Consider the following 15,609-nt stretch of genomic DNA (forward strand, 5'->3'; position numbering starts at 1 on the left):
ATTAATATCAGACATCTTTGACTTTGGATATCAGAACATCTCCATTAACCTCCAGAAAAAGGCAACGAGATATCGCTTAGTAGTGTAATTTGTTACCATTTCAACCCAACCTAGTCTTATTTTGGAAGAAAGTATATATCTTGTAGGCCCTTGGAGTCAGTCTCTGTCGAACAACGATTAGATTTGAAAATTTGAAAAAGATATCAAGGCGAAAACCTGTTCCACAATCTTTTCATATCGACGTGAATAACATATTCTTTTCACTTTTTGATCCTATCCTAGTCTTACATTGGAACAAGTTCTATCTTGCGAGTACTTCTTATTGGCCCTTTGAGTATAATATTCCTTTTCTGTTGAACTACTCAGATTAAATTTGAAAATTTAACAGGTTAATATTGTGTTATTGGACTGGTGTTATTGGACTGGTGTTATTGGAAGATAAAATATAAAACGTGAGAGACAATAACAGTAACGCTACACTACTCCACTGACATATTTCCTTCCGATAATTCTATCAAACCCTATTAGTCTCGCTTAAACAGTCTTCAACTAAGTTTTCTCTTTCTATATTGATGACCTAAGTAGGTAATATGGTAGGAGTTTTATTTATTGAACAATATAATGCTTTGTCTGATTCTCATCCGAGCTCAATCGCTCTGTTTTATTTTCTTAACTCGTTATAGACCAGGGGTTTTCAACTTTTCCCTTTTTATTACCTTTTTCAGGATCCTTGATCGATTGCATTACCCATTTCTCCATAAATCCTTACTATTTAGTGATTTCCAATTTTATAAGCATACATCCCATTCATTACTGATACTGTTTTAACTTTACGAAGGCTGTCGAGAGTTGCCTTTATTATCCTTCGTATTTTGGCGAATTCAACGATGGCAATACAACTGAAAAATCCAAATGTATTGCTATAAACATTTGCTTGTCTCGTTGTCTCAACTCGTGCTCAATTCGTGACAAAGTAAGAACTTTTTGTTGGCATGTACGTGTTCGGAATTTACGAAGAGAAAATCAAATCTAAACCTGCCACAGACTCCAGATTTGTAAAGTGCTTAAGTCGACCAAACACTTTATTTAAGCTAAAATATCTGTAATATCTGAATGAGAGTATAAAATGATCAGACTATTTACGGCAATAAGGATAAGAATGAATAAGTATTCTTTCTGATATTGATGCAGTTAATTTTGAAAGCTAGTATAATTATGAGACTGTCCACGGAACGTCTCCATTAAATTGCCAATGAACCGAAACTCGAGTATTAATTCTGATAGTGCAGAAAGGCAATATTGAGCACTGTCAGCTGGTAAAACAAATAAGAGACGTTTAAGCACGGAGATGAGCACAGCATAATCGTTGTTCCAACCAGTATAACAAGTAATATATGGAATATCGATTTCATATTATAATCAAAGACTTTATGTCGAATGTTTATCTTTTATAATTATTACTCAAAAAGAAGGATATAAGGGTCTCAGCACGGCTTACAACTTATAGTTTCCAACGTGCTAACGAACGTACAGCGTGGCTACAGTAACTTTCTGATACTTTTAGCCTGTATTCGATGTTAAAGAAGATACTCTCCTAAAGAAACTTTGACCATGGTCATAATATGAAGAGAACATACATTTTTTACATTTCAATATATATTTATATAAGATTGAAACTATTTAATGCTAACAAAATTAATAGTATTGTTTAGTGTCGATTATTATGGAGTTTTGAAATCTACTCTCGACGTTAAGTAGGCTACAACATCATGAAACATAGATAATGGAATTGTGTCATCTGTCACTAAGAAAAATTGTAACGGGAAACAGGACAGCCACTAACACATTATTTGATTAAAAGTTAAAACCCAGAGGCTATAAAAAGTGTAATATCTAGTTATAAGGCTTCAGAAATTACGACTGTAAAACGAGTTTGCATTCTTTCCAACTCCTGGATGACCAGGACTATTGAATCGTGTCAGCTGTTGTCACTATGAGAACTCGAACAGGAAGACAATGTAACGAGTTGTACATTATTTGATTAGCATTACGTAAAGTAGTTGATTAATTTCCAGTATATGTAGGCGTTGTTTTATAGATCTGTCAACTGGGGAATAATTAAATGTATCTGATACCTTCAGCGTGAGAGCAGTCCAAGTCCAGCGAGATAGACGTGTCCTTGTTAGCCTGAAGCTCCCAATATAGGTCAAAGTAATATCTTTTCCCAAACTGTATCCTTTTGTCATTTATGCAGATCAGAGAGTCTGGCATATATAAAAGAGTCAGGGGCCCCTTGTTTACAAGCAGAGTACTCTAATGGGCTGTTGATTCGATCCGTGTTATAACAATAGTCAGATCGCGATCCTTTATCGTTTTATTTCCGTTACCACTTGTTACCATTAGTTGTTAACACACATTTATCGGATTAACTAAGAAGAAAAAATGTGTCCAGTCTTTTCTATCTTGTATTGATTTCACACAAAGATGACAAAAACTGGTTCATGCATTATCATTCAATAAAACTGTGATGTTATTGTTAATCAAAAAATAAGATAACAAGCAATTTGTTGCTGTTTACACATATTAGAGTATAATTATAGATCTAATTGTTAGGATAAACACGTTATCTAAAATCTCATTACTTAAACCCTTGCACTAAAATTATAAATCAATATATTACAGAAATTTTCTCTTAATTGATACACATGGTGTTTGAACGGAAGAACATTTGAGGCCAATGGTCTAGAAATTTCAAAGTATACATTGGATTCTGTCAACAGTTTAAGATATAAAAAGTAAATATATCAAATGATTGTGCAAGTTCAACATTTTTTGACCAATTAAGCTTTATTATATCTGCATTATGCAAAGATCCGAAAATTGTTACTGTAAACACGTGTAGGTTTTTTTTTATAATTCACTTTGTTCGAAAACTTTTACCATATGCTTTGCTACAATTGCCCAATGTGGATATTTGGTTTTTGGGGAATATTAAATTGTGATATGGGTTTCTTAAAAAGGACAGTGACGTTAATCTTAGTCTTTTGGTGTCTGGCTAGTTGCCCAAAGAATTCGGGGGCGTGAGATAAAATGACGTTAATTGGTGAATGTAATAAAAATGAGTAAAAGCAACACAATTGAGTCAATCAAAAATCTTGTCCAAAGAATCGCAAAATCGAGTGTAAAAGTTGTATAGATGTGGACTCTTCCAATGAGAAGTGCCATTAGGTGTTTCGATTGTCTGCTTCGCACACAACACCCGCCATGTCCTGGGATTTTACTTTTAGCTCTTGAAGATAGACCTTATGATGGTAGACACTTGAACGTTCTGGATGTTGATATCAGGCATTATTCAATAATACTGATTTTCTGCTAGAGAGTTTTGTTTTGATTCTTGTTCTGTTACAGATCACCCATATCGACTTTCAATGTATATCTCCTTTGAATTGACATATAGGCGGGTCGTGCATTGTTTACGCGTTTCCGATCAAGATTTACTGTACGAAAGTACCAGAGTAGTAAAATTCCAGTTCGAAAGAAATTGTCTATGGGTGTGTATACTACGTAATGCCTTCATAAACACACCTGTTCGTCATCGTGGGAACTTTATTGTTATTGTTTTTTTTTTATACCAAGCATGTCCTACTATAGGTTAGACTACACTCCTTTTGGTCTGTTTTCAAGATATATTTTGTTTTTATGCTGTCGAAATTCAAACTTCAGTTCATTCCACTTTAAATTTTTCACCTCCCAAGATACTTTTAAAGCTTGCGTTATTTACGACTTTAGGATAGTAAATATATCAGAAGGCTAGCTTCAACTTCCAATTTGCTATGGCTTAATCTTGGGTGGTCAGGAAAAGATACTGAAAGGATGACTGAAACTAAGTGCCTAACCAAACCATGAACTACATTCTGTCAACCTAATTCTTATTCCAGTATCCTGTCTGCCATAAATCTGGTGATACGATAAAATCATTGTACTATAGATAGAATAACAAGATAAGTGGCATCGACACACAACTAATAGAATTATATAATGGAAATCCAGGAAACTCTGTAATGGACATGAAATGAAATACAAACAATGTATTGATATCGGACGACTAATCGTCTTGGTTGATTTGTCTCAATGTAAATTTGGTTGGTCGGTTTGTCTGGTTGGACCATCAGCAATCGACCTGAATGTGAAATGTGTTCCATGTATTCAGCACTAATTCAGTTATTCAACATTGCTCAGTTATTTTACTTAGGAAACGGTCACAATATGATTCCATAACTGTCCAAAACTGAACTGAAATCTCATGGTACGTTGTATTCTTTATCTACCCATGTCTTTCTACTGGGATTCAATACCGTCTGAGTAAATGAATGGTGCTCTGACGAATGGTCTGAGTAAATGAATGGTCTGAGTAAATGAATGGTGATCTGACGAATGGTCTGAGTAAATAATGGTACTCCTACAACTTTGCCTGATAATAAAACACACACTACCATTCTCCAACACACGACCTGTCCGTGGTACCAAGATCGGAATCTATAGCCCTCGTCATCAGGACAAACATCCTTACCTGCTCCTTGTAACTCGATGGTGTTTTATCAAAGTTTGTTTTCAAAAAATGTAATAGCAGGACAATAACACAAACTTGCCTTTTTTAATTCCAACACCCCATTTCGAATATTTGAATACCTTTAGGTGCTAGTATATTGTAACCAATAATATTTTTCTATATCATTTATTAACTTATCAGCCATCTCCTACTATAATATTGTCTATAAAACCGGCTTTATGGGTAAAATGTGACTAAATTTAGTTCCCTAGGGTGATGGATGGGAGCCATCGAGATTATTATGATAGTCAAATAAAACGCACACAAAGCGCTTTTTCTCATTTATCAGCCTCGGGTTAGATCTAACTCGGTAAATCAGATCATAATCTCATTTCCTACTGTAAATGTAAATGAAGCCGGTGGTAATATGGGGTTTTTAAATAGATGTCAGAGGAAGTCACGTGATAAAGCAAGTTAGTGATATTATCAGATTTCTAAAAAGTTGTCAGCGGAAATCAGATATGAGTTTCTGAATGGGAAGTAAGGTGGCATCATCAAAGTTTCTACATAGTTATCAGAGGAAGTCACGTGATAAAGGAAGCCTGTAATATTATCAAGTTTCTAAGTTGTCAGAGGAAGTCACGTGGTGCAGGAAGTCAGTGATATTATCAGGTTTCTAAACAGTTGTCAGAGGAAGTCAGGTGGGGAGTAAGTCAGTGATATTCTAGGGTTTCTGAATAGGAAGAAAGGTAGTATCATCAAATTTTCTACATAGTTAATAGGGGAAATCAGGTGATAGAGGAAGTCGGTGATATTGTCAAGTTGCTATATAGTTGTCCGATATAGCGAAGGAAGTTGGTGGTATTATGAAGTTGTTTCTTAATAGTCTAAATTTGAAGTCATTGGGCATCATCAAAGTGTCATAATAGTTATCAGAGGAAGTCAGGTGATAAAGGAAGTCGAAGGTATTAACCAGTTTCTATATTGTTCGAATAATTAAAGTGGTAAAGGAAGTCGGTGCTATAATGGGGTTTCCATATAGTTATCAGCGGAATTCAGATGATTGTTATGGTTGTAGGGATTTGGAATAGATTGCGAGGAAATGGTGTATGGAACGTGATTTCTATAGTTATGTCAGGGGCATACGTTAGTTTCTTAAGGAAGATGGTTTCTATAGAGTTGTCAGAAGCAGGTTGATAAAATTATCGAGTGGTAAGCATCTTGAAACGTAATTGAGCATCAATAACACCTTGAGATTAAGAAAAACCGCCTCTCCCATAAAAGGATTAAGAAAACCCAAACCCTTTTCTCCTACTACATTTTTCACAGCCCTGACCTTGGATAATGTATGGCGGTTTATCATAGTTAACAGTATTAAAGTCTGTCACCAATGTCTCGTATTTCAGTTGAGAAATGAAGAAATATGAGACAGCTACTGCGACATCTTAACAACCTGTCACTTGACTTTGTCCAAGAATAAACAATTATTCAAATTAGATTCAATTACATATGCATTATAATAAATGATTCACACAAAGGCGTCCGTGTTCGTGTTAGTCCGAAATACTCTTGTCCACCATATATATCGCGTTCAGGTGCTATATAACCCGTTTTGGTGCTGATGGACCTTAATGTATTTCATTTCATTTTGTCCACATAGGCATCTGTCAAAATTGAAGTCCATTTGATTATCTGCTAATTGATTATCAATGTTCTATAAATGAAAGACATTTATGCACACTTCTGTACAGGAATAATACAGTTTCAGATTTAATTAGTATCTGAGTATACTTCAGTAAACGAGTTGCGTATTAAGCTAGAGCTTATTTTGAAGTGAAAGTTTGTCTTGTAATGTATACATTACCTATGAAATTACTTTAACTTAGATTGAATTGTTATATTTTGAATATCTGGAAATATTTCAATCGTCCCTGTTTGTAGTGGCATGTAAATTCAATCATAAAAAATCGTGTTATTCACTAAATAAAACATAAGATTAAATCGAAGAGAAAAGGCGGAAGTAAATTAAAGGTATTATTATCATCGCAGTTTCTCTTAAAGATCATGCTGGTAATTTTTCGATAAAATTCAGACAAAAAATGTAACAACATGTTATTATCATCAGTATATCTGTATATTGCTATGGTGATAGCTGTAATTGGGTATAAAAAAAGTAATAACATTTCATTATTTAAAAAATTCTCTTTAATTCCACAGCTTGTTTTGACACGTTTGAAATGTCAGCATTTTCATCCTAGTTGTTAGAAATTAACACATCTGCTCTCGTATTTCTGTCATATTCACCCTGTCCTTCAATCTAATTTAAATGCTGAAAAGCCATCATAAGAACAGTTTAGAGTGATCTTCTTGACTTTTCTGTCAAGAAAAGTTAACGTGATACGCTTATTCTAATACATGACAGTCTAATCAGAAACAAAAATATTCTGTCCAGTCCATTTAACGGCCATTTTTTTCTAGCTTCACCTGAAATGTTACATACATATTTAAAAAGACAAGTGCTCTATTATCTTTGACTAATCATACTTTAGTCTCAAAAACGGGTTTCCGGTTATCCGCGTTTTAATGTTAAAATGACGACTCTTCTTTTCAAGATAATAGAAAAGACATTATATACATATATAGAAATAGTAGAATTCCTAGTTTTAAGTATTTTTAACCGAAATAGGCGATTTTCTAGTACTTTTGAGTTACTTCTGACAAAGCCCCAAAATGGCCCATCTGTCCCTTGAATGTTATTCTATAGTGACGTGGGGTGCGAAGAGGGAAAATATCTTAAGTCATTGAGTTATTAGATACCTGGTGCTATTTGTCAACGCTCCCTGACCATTCTGTGGCTCCTACTTGGCCCGTTATCACTAATGATTCAAAGGTACGCCCTTGCTGTTTTTGTTCTTCGTAAGATCTCGTTGATCTACTTCAAAGATCCATCACCTTTTGAAAACAAAAACCAAGAGCACAAGTGTACACAGAATAATTTACGCAGTACATATATAGAGTATTGAATGGCCGTCATATCATTAGACAAGTGTTAATGAACGAGACAATTTAAATATTATTAAGGCTATTAGTACAATTTTTTATAATTTGCAAGAAAGGATATTGCCCTACGAAGGAATGTGAAAATCGTCTGGACCAAGACTATGTGCCTTATTCTCCTTAACGTTATAAAAATCAGATTTCAAGAAATACAGTAATCTGATTGGATAACAAAACAAAAGTTAAAATAAATTTTAGTGAATGACCAATCAGATGACTTGACATACTAAAATCATCTTAAGTTTAGTTATCCAGAATAAGGCTCCAGAGCACCAATTGACCTGCCTTTCGACGTCCGACGTCTAAGTAAGAAAATACTGGACAAGTGGAAAATGGGTAACAGAACCTGTAGATATATCTCAGTTGGTATGGTTTTGTCTTAGAAATTGGGTTTCTCTGTGATGATCGTTTTTACCTAGCTTTGTCTTCGGAGAGCATGGTTATTAACAACCTAAACGCCAAATCAGCCTTAACGGATATTAGTAAAATGTGCTTGCTTAATAAAGTATTGTTAAATTTAAGAATCCTAAATTGTTTAATGGTTACGGCACGAAACTATTCAGATGCCTAAAAAGTTGAACCGTTGGCCATCGTGAAATAAAGTCCTTCACATTTAACATTTATCATAAAAATTAAATACATATATCAATATGAAAAGATTTGAATGAACGCCGGTGCTCCCAACAGATTTCCAGAACATTCAACCGACTACATGGCTTCATGCAGAGCAAGACCATGTGCTACAGCTGATGTTAATTCGAGGGATTTAGAGAATATCTATTGCTATTGGTGGATAAAGTCAATCACAGTGTGACCAAGCCATGGGATCAGTGACCACAGATAGATGTTTGATAAACAGAACAGTTTATTGACCCTAAAACTGTATCAACTGAATGATGTTGTACCTGATGATCCGATGTAGATGAAAATAAACCAGGATGCAATTTTTGTTATCACTCCGAATAAAAGATATATTAACAGCTATGGTTTCGAATTAATTTCAAACGATATATTCATATGTTTCTCGTGCAAAGCGTACATAGCACAAAGTTCGTTCACCGATAAAGAACAAGAACAATTTGAGAGGAAGACAGCTTATGTAAACACAACTAAACGAATTATCAATGAAAGAATTATTACAAATATAATTTATAATAATAAATTTTTATCGCCTTGTCAATCAATTGCCGTACATCTGTAAAGGTTTTTTGTTTTCACTTGATGTTGTAATCCGAGGACCTCCTCTCTTTGTATAAATTCATGTGTATATGTAAAAGTCTTTTTTTTATAACTTATGTTTGTCTCTGCGGTGAGCTTACAATCTGGGAAATGGTGGCCATTGTTGTGATGAAAACGCAAGACCTCTAACACTCTCCTTTAATTTACTGCATACTGCACGACCATTAATTGTATGGAACCTTCTGTATTCAATTAAGTTTTGTCAATCTGCCAACTACCGATCTACAAATCTAAATCTTAAACAGTATTCAAAGTCTGAAAAGTATAGCATGCTGTTCACATTAAAATTGTCATTCCTTAATTGTCAAAATTACTTAATTTTCTGTACGCTAGTCTATACAAATTCTCGATCGTTTACCGCGTTTTCCCACTTGGAAACTTTGCATTTATCTCTTTGGCCCCCATTTGCAAAATACAAAATTAGATCGTTAGAAACCACCAACAAATATATTGTAGACTGTTTCGGATTATGATAGATCAAGAAATGATTATAGATTATAACAATATTGATATCATGTATTTCATCATTTCATATTGATATAACACTGTCTATTGTAAAGAGATCGATCAATTTACAATAGTTCACATTGATTACACTGATTCTTTCATCTTGCCGCTCTACACTTTTCATTCACCAGTATTTAAATATAAAATATTATCACTTTTACATTATAACATTCTACCTGCCACGTTATTTAAAATCATGGATTATGAAGAATAAGAAGAAGAAACATGAATTACAGGTCTTTGTTACAGGATAAAGTTGATTTATATTTGTACCATTATCAGACAGTTCATCCTTTTTATATTCATCTTAAAGGGACACGTTCACTATCCGTTCAATATATCGCACCTCGGTCTCAGAAACCGCAATTGTTTATGTTTAGCTAAGCTAATGAGTAATGGTGTTCAACGGTAACCATCGAGAATTAAGCCTTCTTATCCATGTATCGTCTTTTAAGAGACTTCATTTGAAACCCAATTTCCATGAAAATAAATGGTATAAAAAGTCGATATATGAGAATAACATTGTGTAAAGCTATTATTTAAAACCAACGTAATTTGATAAGCTCTTGTATGATATGATTTCTGGTGAGAAAATGTAATTTCCTTGAATAAATAAAAGATGTAAATTTAGAGAGAATATCTACTGTTACAAGTAATTGAATCACACGTGGCGTTTATCAATTTTATTATGTGTATCGATACATGACAGATTGACTAATATACTACTGGCTATATTTGTGTTTTATATTAGGAAAGGATGACTGAAAATGTTCCTTACTCAACGGTATACGACGGTTAGGTGTGATAACGTCGTACATGGATGTTAAAGAAATATGAGAGATGAGTACGTTATGTTTAGTTTCAAATGTGTTTAGTTTTTATTTAGAAATTAAAATGATTATTTGCTTCCAATTATACAAAAGCATAAACTACATAAGATGTTCACGATAGGTTCACTGCAGTAGTAACATAACAAAAACAAGACTCAATCGAAGCAATCATCAAATATTTTTATATGAAATTGTCTGAATAAAAAGTAAAATCCCCAAGCAAGCCATTGGGGATAGTCAATGCTAATAATTATATTTCATCAAATTATCTAAGTAAATAGATATATCGGTATTGCTGTCAGTGGTAATTTGAATAATAGTCTTAATGAGTTTGAAATTTGATATTGATGAAATCAGTTATGTGATTGTTTGTTAATTTTCCTTTTTCCGATTCATGACCTGTATAATATTGATGGAATTGTGTTTCATTCAAAGGCGATACCCCTGAAAGAAAAGAAACCAACTCATTGATGTCTATGATAATATCTTAATAGATGTGTTATAATACATATGTATCACGTCCCTTAAATTATGAGATACTGAGAAGGCGGAAAACAGCTTGACTGGGTTAGTTTTCGGGGAAGGGTGGGTTTGAGTCTCCCAAATGTACAGGCCTAGGGTGGAGCAGACACTGTTTTGTGTCATTAAAAGCCTCATGAATTCAAACATCTCTGTTTAGATAGTAAATTATTTTCTGAAATTTGTTAAAGTCAAGTCAAATAAATATCTATTTTGTACTCATTTTAGTACAATCTCTTTACACCTGTTTTAGAGCATTCAAGATTTTTTGGTCTTTAATACTTGGTTTTGACGGTTCACTGCTGTGGACAAGAATGTGTACGGAATTCATGATTATTCACAGAACTGCTTGAATTACAAAAAGACATTTTTAACGCAAAACGCTTTTGACGTTTTTAGTAACTGTATATATCTTGTAGTTTTTATGATAGTAAAAACACCCACATGCGTTTCCAAAGAGATTGTAATTGACCAGATTTTACAGAATTCCAGGGAACAAATATTGTGCTAGCCACAAATGGAGATAATACGACCAAAGGGAATATCTCATCAAAGGTTCTTAGCATCAATTAGATCAAAAAACAAATATTATATTCCCTCGGCGTTCTGTCTTCATTGGCATTAATATTTTATCAGTATCATACGATAGACAATAAAGAGAATAGCCTTGACCATTTATATGACCGCTGCAATACATGTGTTTAAGTTGGTCTTGAGAACCGTGATCATAAAGGCTATTATGTAGTCCATGTCATACCAACGTTTTTCTTTTAATCTTAACGATCGAGATAATTAATGATAAAAGAATAACAAATTCGTTCATGCCATAAAATTTATGCGGATCAATTTACCTACTTTACCTACAGGGATTTGACAAAGATTTTCAATTTTTTTTTTATAAGATTAGGGAACTATCCGAATAAAAATTACCAATAGCCGCCATTCATATCTAGAGTAAGGTTGAGAAAAAAATGACGTCAGATTATTCCTATAGTTTGATTTATGGAAAATAAATTACATGAAGGAATTTTGCATTTCTAAAAATTTCTGGAGTCGATTGTTATAATTATTCCATTTTTAGAGCATTTTATGATAACGGGGTTAAATTTCCAAAATATATTCTGAAATTTGATCTTGTTTTTCTAATAAGGGTGGGCAGCTACAGCGTCTGTTCATTCCGAAACTATAACGTATTTCTATCGTTTGTTGAAGCTACAAAAATAAAGATATTGTAAAATCTTGAAAGCCATTATTCTCCAACTATGAAGACCTACGCGTGTTGAGAGAATGAGAGTACAATATTTGTTTGTCATTCACTCCTATCAGAAAAAGGTTTCAAAGTATTTTCAGTGTAATGGTCTGATAAGTAATGTAGTCTCTTGTGTCGTACAAAGTGTCAAAAGCCTTTTAATAACGTGGATTAGTTAGATGAAACACATGCCATGATGGAATCGTGTTTTTTTTTATCTTGGATTAAGAACACTTGATGCGCCATTTTCACAGAAGGGAAAACATATTTTATAATCCAATCTTCATTAAAAATAGTTCAGAAGTAGGTCAAAAAACGCAACAAAAAAAATAATAAAAATAAGTTTATAAAATTCACACAATATATGTACAATTTGTTAACAAAACACAAGACAATATTATGGAATATAACACACTTCTTTAATAAGGTTAGGCACATAATGTTTCAACACAATATACACGTGTCGTCATAAGATGTAATGGCAAGAGAATAAAACAAAAAAATAAAATAACTACAATTTGTTAAAATATTGATACAATTACAGGTGAATGGGGTTCATTGATTTTAGTTGACGAGACTTTTTAAATCTTAACAACAGTGCATAAATGTCTCCAACAGAAAGTCTTTCAACAGTCTAGGTGATATATATATATAATTTATATCTGAATACCTGTGGGTCCAGTTTTTCATCAATTAAACAAATAAAGCTCTTCTATTGTGAATTATAAGAGGTAATGAGCTACTTACAACAAATTCGATATTCACAAGAGAACTGGCAGCAATTAGTGATTCTATAACGTTATTATATTCAGATGTCCTAAGTTTTAACTGTCTATGGCAAGATTCTGTTGTGCTTCCAACTAGTCATATTTATTACGTGATAAACCTTGTCATTCTTAAACGTGCAATTTATAAGTTTGAAAAGATAAAGAGTTTGAAAAGTCTTATCATATCCCCAGCTTATGCTTTGTTTTAGACTTTGTCTTAGTGGTCATCTATAGCCATTAGATTGTGACACGATAGATATGAGCAACCATTGGTCTCGAGTGTGATAATATGACACTGATGTTGTGGTTTTTGAACAAAACAAAATCGTATAAAAATTACTTGTTCAAGGTATTCTATCATTGTGAAAATGTATCACATAACTAAACCGATTGTTAATTTTAGTATATTCGATATTTCTTGAGCTGTGATATTGATTTTTTTTATAAAACGAAGCTCAGGTCATCAAAAGTCCACAGTCAAATATTGACGAGCAATCGATCATGGCTGCCTGCAGCTACAGACAACTGTGCTATTCACAAGTAGTTTTCTGTTGTCAGATTGCATTGAAATCTTGAATGCTTTACAAAATTACTTATATAGCTTATCGTGAATATGATCATTATTTTGTATTATATCAGTAACAATTTTAACATACACCAGAGTATCGCATTATAAATGGATTTTCGAAAGAACTGAACATAATCGTTTGTCAAAGTTATTCTTTCCAGTTGACACAAATTCTGATAAATGACAAAATAAATCATTTGTTTATAAAAAAAAACAGTATCAGAAATAAAATTCTGTCAAATATTTTACATATTTTTTTCGCTGCTGACATTAATTTACTGTAAAAACTACGTCTTTTCTTGGAATTTGATTTGGAATTGGATAGTTATTGCTTTGAAATGAAAAAAAAATTGTATCCAGGAATATGTTGAAGATGTAGATAAGATGGAGTATTAAAATCTTATTACAACTAAATGATTGTTCGTGACATTATTCTTGTGATTTACAATCTTAGGAGAACGATATATTAAACATAAGATTCGTTTTTGTTTTTAATACATATACAATAGGCCTCTTCACAGTGATAAAAATATTTGAAAACGTTGCAATTCAAAATTTGACATGCATCAATATTTCCCACGAGAAAGATTTAAAACTGCATATTGTTCCCTAGAGAAATAGCGTTTCAATTGAGGTATATTGTAATGATAATTTTTAAAATGAAAAAGTCACATGTAAATTTTCAACTCATACTTTGGGCACTTGGAGATTGTAAATTGGATAAAGATTCAATAATCAATAGACACGATCGCATAGTCTTTAATTTTGATTCTATTTGAATGTTGAAAGTTGAGGAAAATGTTTAATTTTACCACACAATTCTTCAACTAGGAAGCCATTTACTGATATCCCTAGGGACTTATGTGCATTTATGTTAAATAAAATCAAGTCTGAGTTTAAACTTAATTATACTTTTAACAGCTAGACTGTTACATTTTAATTTTTAACATTTCCTTTCTCTTGGGAGAACGTACTCTTTTAGAATTCTGTAAAAAGAAGCTGAAATTGAGGTGTGAAAACTCATTTATTTTCGAGTTTAAATCATCACGTATGTATTTTTAATGTCTGATCAATTTAAAAAAAAACAATATGTATGTTACGTGGAACAAAACAGTCGTATTATTAGAAACATGATGGTACATTTAGGCATGTATTGACTATTGAACATTTAAACACCCTTTATCGAAATTCCCATCACTTAGTACTTAATGTATCAATATTCTATACATGAAAACATTAAAATACATTCTCTCAACACTTTGGACATTGACTCTGGTTGCTGGCAAATGATATTTCTAAGAAGTTATCTTATTATATAGATCTTTATTTTTTACAGACAGGTCACACAGACTTACTCATGTTAAAAAGACAAAATACGTAAGTGAAGCACTTAAGGATAGGTTTTATGAAATACCTTGGTCCCCGTAGGCCTGCCTTTCATCTTAGCTCTTGGATATACAAGATGAAATATACCAGGCTAATATTTTACATACAACCAATATAAAAACTGACTCAATGTATGTATCTAGATAATGTCTTTAATAATTTGATGTCTGCTTGCGATTAATCAGAGGATTGAATTCACCCAGACTAAGTCTATTGGGATATGATCATAGTAAATTATAGGCCATAAAACGAGATCATCCAATTACAATTTATTTGTGAATTTAATTTGATTTCGTCTGTCATATTTCTCTCCATTAATACCTGGTGGTAATTTGATAAAGAAACATATGTACGAATATGGAAATGGGAAAGCCTTGACTGAGGGAATCCGCCTACAACTTACATACAAGCTTACAATATTATCCTTTCGTTAACATCCATTCGTTTGAGTATTCGTTAAGATGGTAATTTGTGCTTTCCGCATCCAGGTTTGTATAGTTTCATATTTTCATCCAAAAATATAAATTTTGAAATGAATATAAACGTTACTTCGAGGGCAATAATCTAATAATCACTGTAGCAACAAATCACACCATTCTTTTAATCTTGAAATTGAATTAACGTTTGCGTGACAAAATCTAATTTTTTTTAAGAGAGAAAGGATAAACCTGACGTCTACCGGTCAATAAATTGGTTACCTGTGATAATGTGTGGGCTGTAATAAGAAAATGTAGCTTATGTTGTATGTATATGGTGTCATATTATGATGGTCACTACCACCATAGACTAATTGATTTTCATTTGTGCCATCTTCTAACCTCTAAAAACAATTTAGATTATTATCGTTGTCGTCGTGGCGTAGCCAGGATTTCATTGACGGTGGGTACCAGAGCGACCAGCGTCCCCTTGTGGACTAAGAGGGCACTGGTCATGTTGGA

The 15,609-nt window shown here is 32.9% G+C and overlaps 1 protein-coding gene across 1 annotated transcript in view; it reads left to right on the top strand.

Annotated features, from left to right (window-relative positions):
• Positions 1 to 4,976: 4,976 nt before the first annotated feature.
• LOTGIDRAFT_159635 (hypothetical protein) overlaps positions 4,977 to 15,609 on the top strand; it is a gene marked incomplete at both ends in the record, with an annotated part of 24,596 nt that continues 13,963 nt past the window's right edge. Inside the window, one exon of the mRNA XM_009054135.1 lies at positions 4,977 to 5,022. Coding sequence (XP_009052383.1) covers positions 4,977 to 5,022 — 46 coding nt within the window. The remainder of the gene's footprint in view (positions 5,023 to 15,609) is intronic.

Source organism: Lottia gigantea (genome assembly GCF_000327385.1).
Source record: "Lottia gigantea unplaced genomic scaffold LOTGIsca_21, whole genome shotgun sequence".
Taxonomy (NCBI): Eukaryota; Metazoa; Mollusca; class Gastropoda; family Lottiidae; genus Lottia; species Lottia gigantea.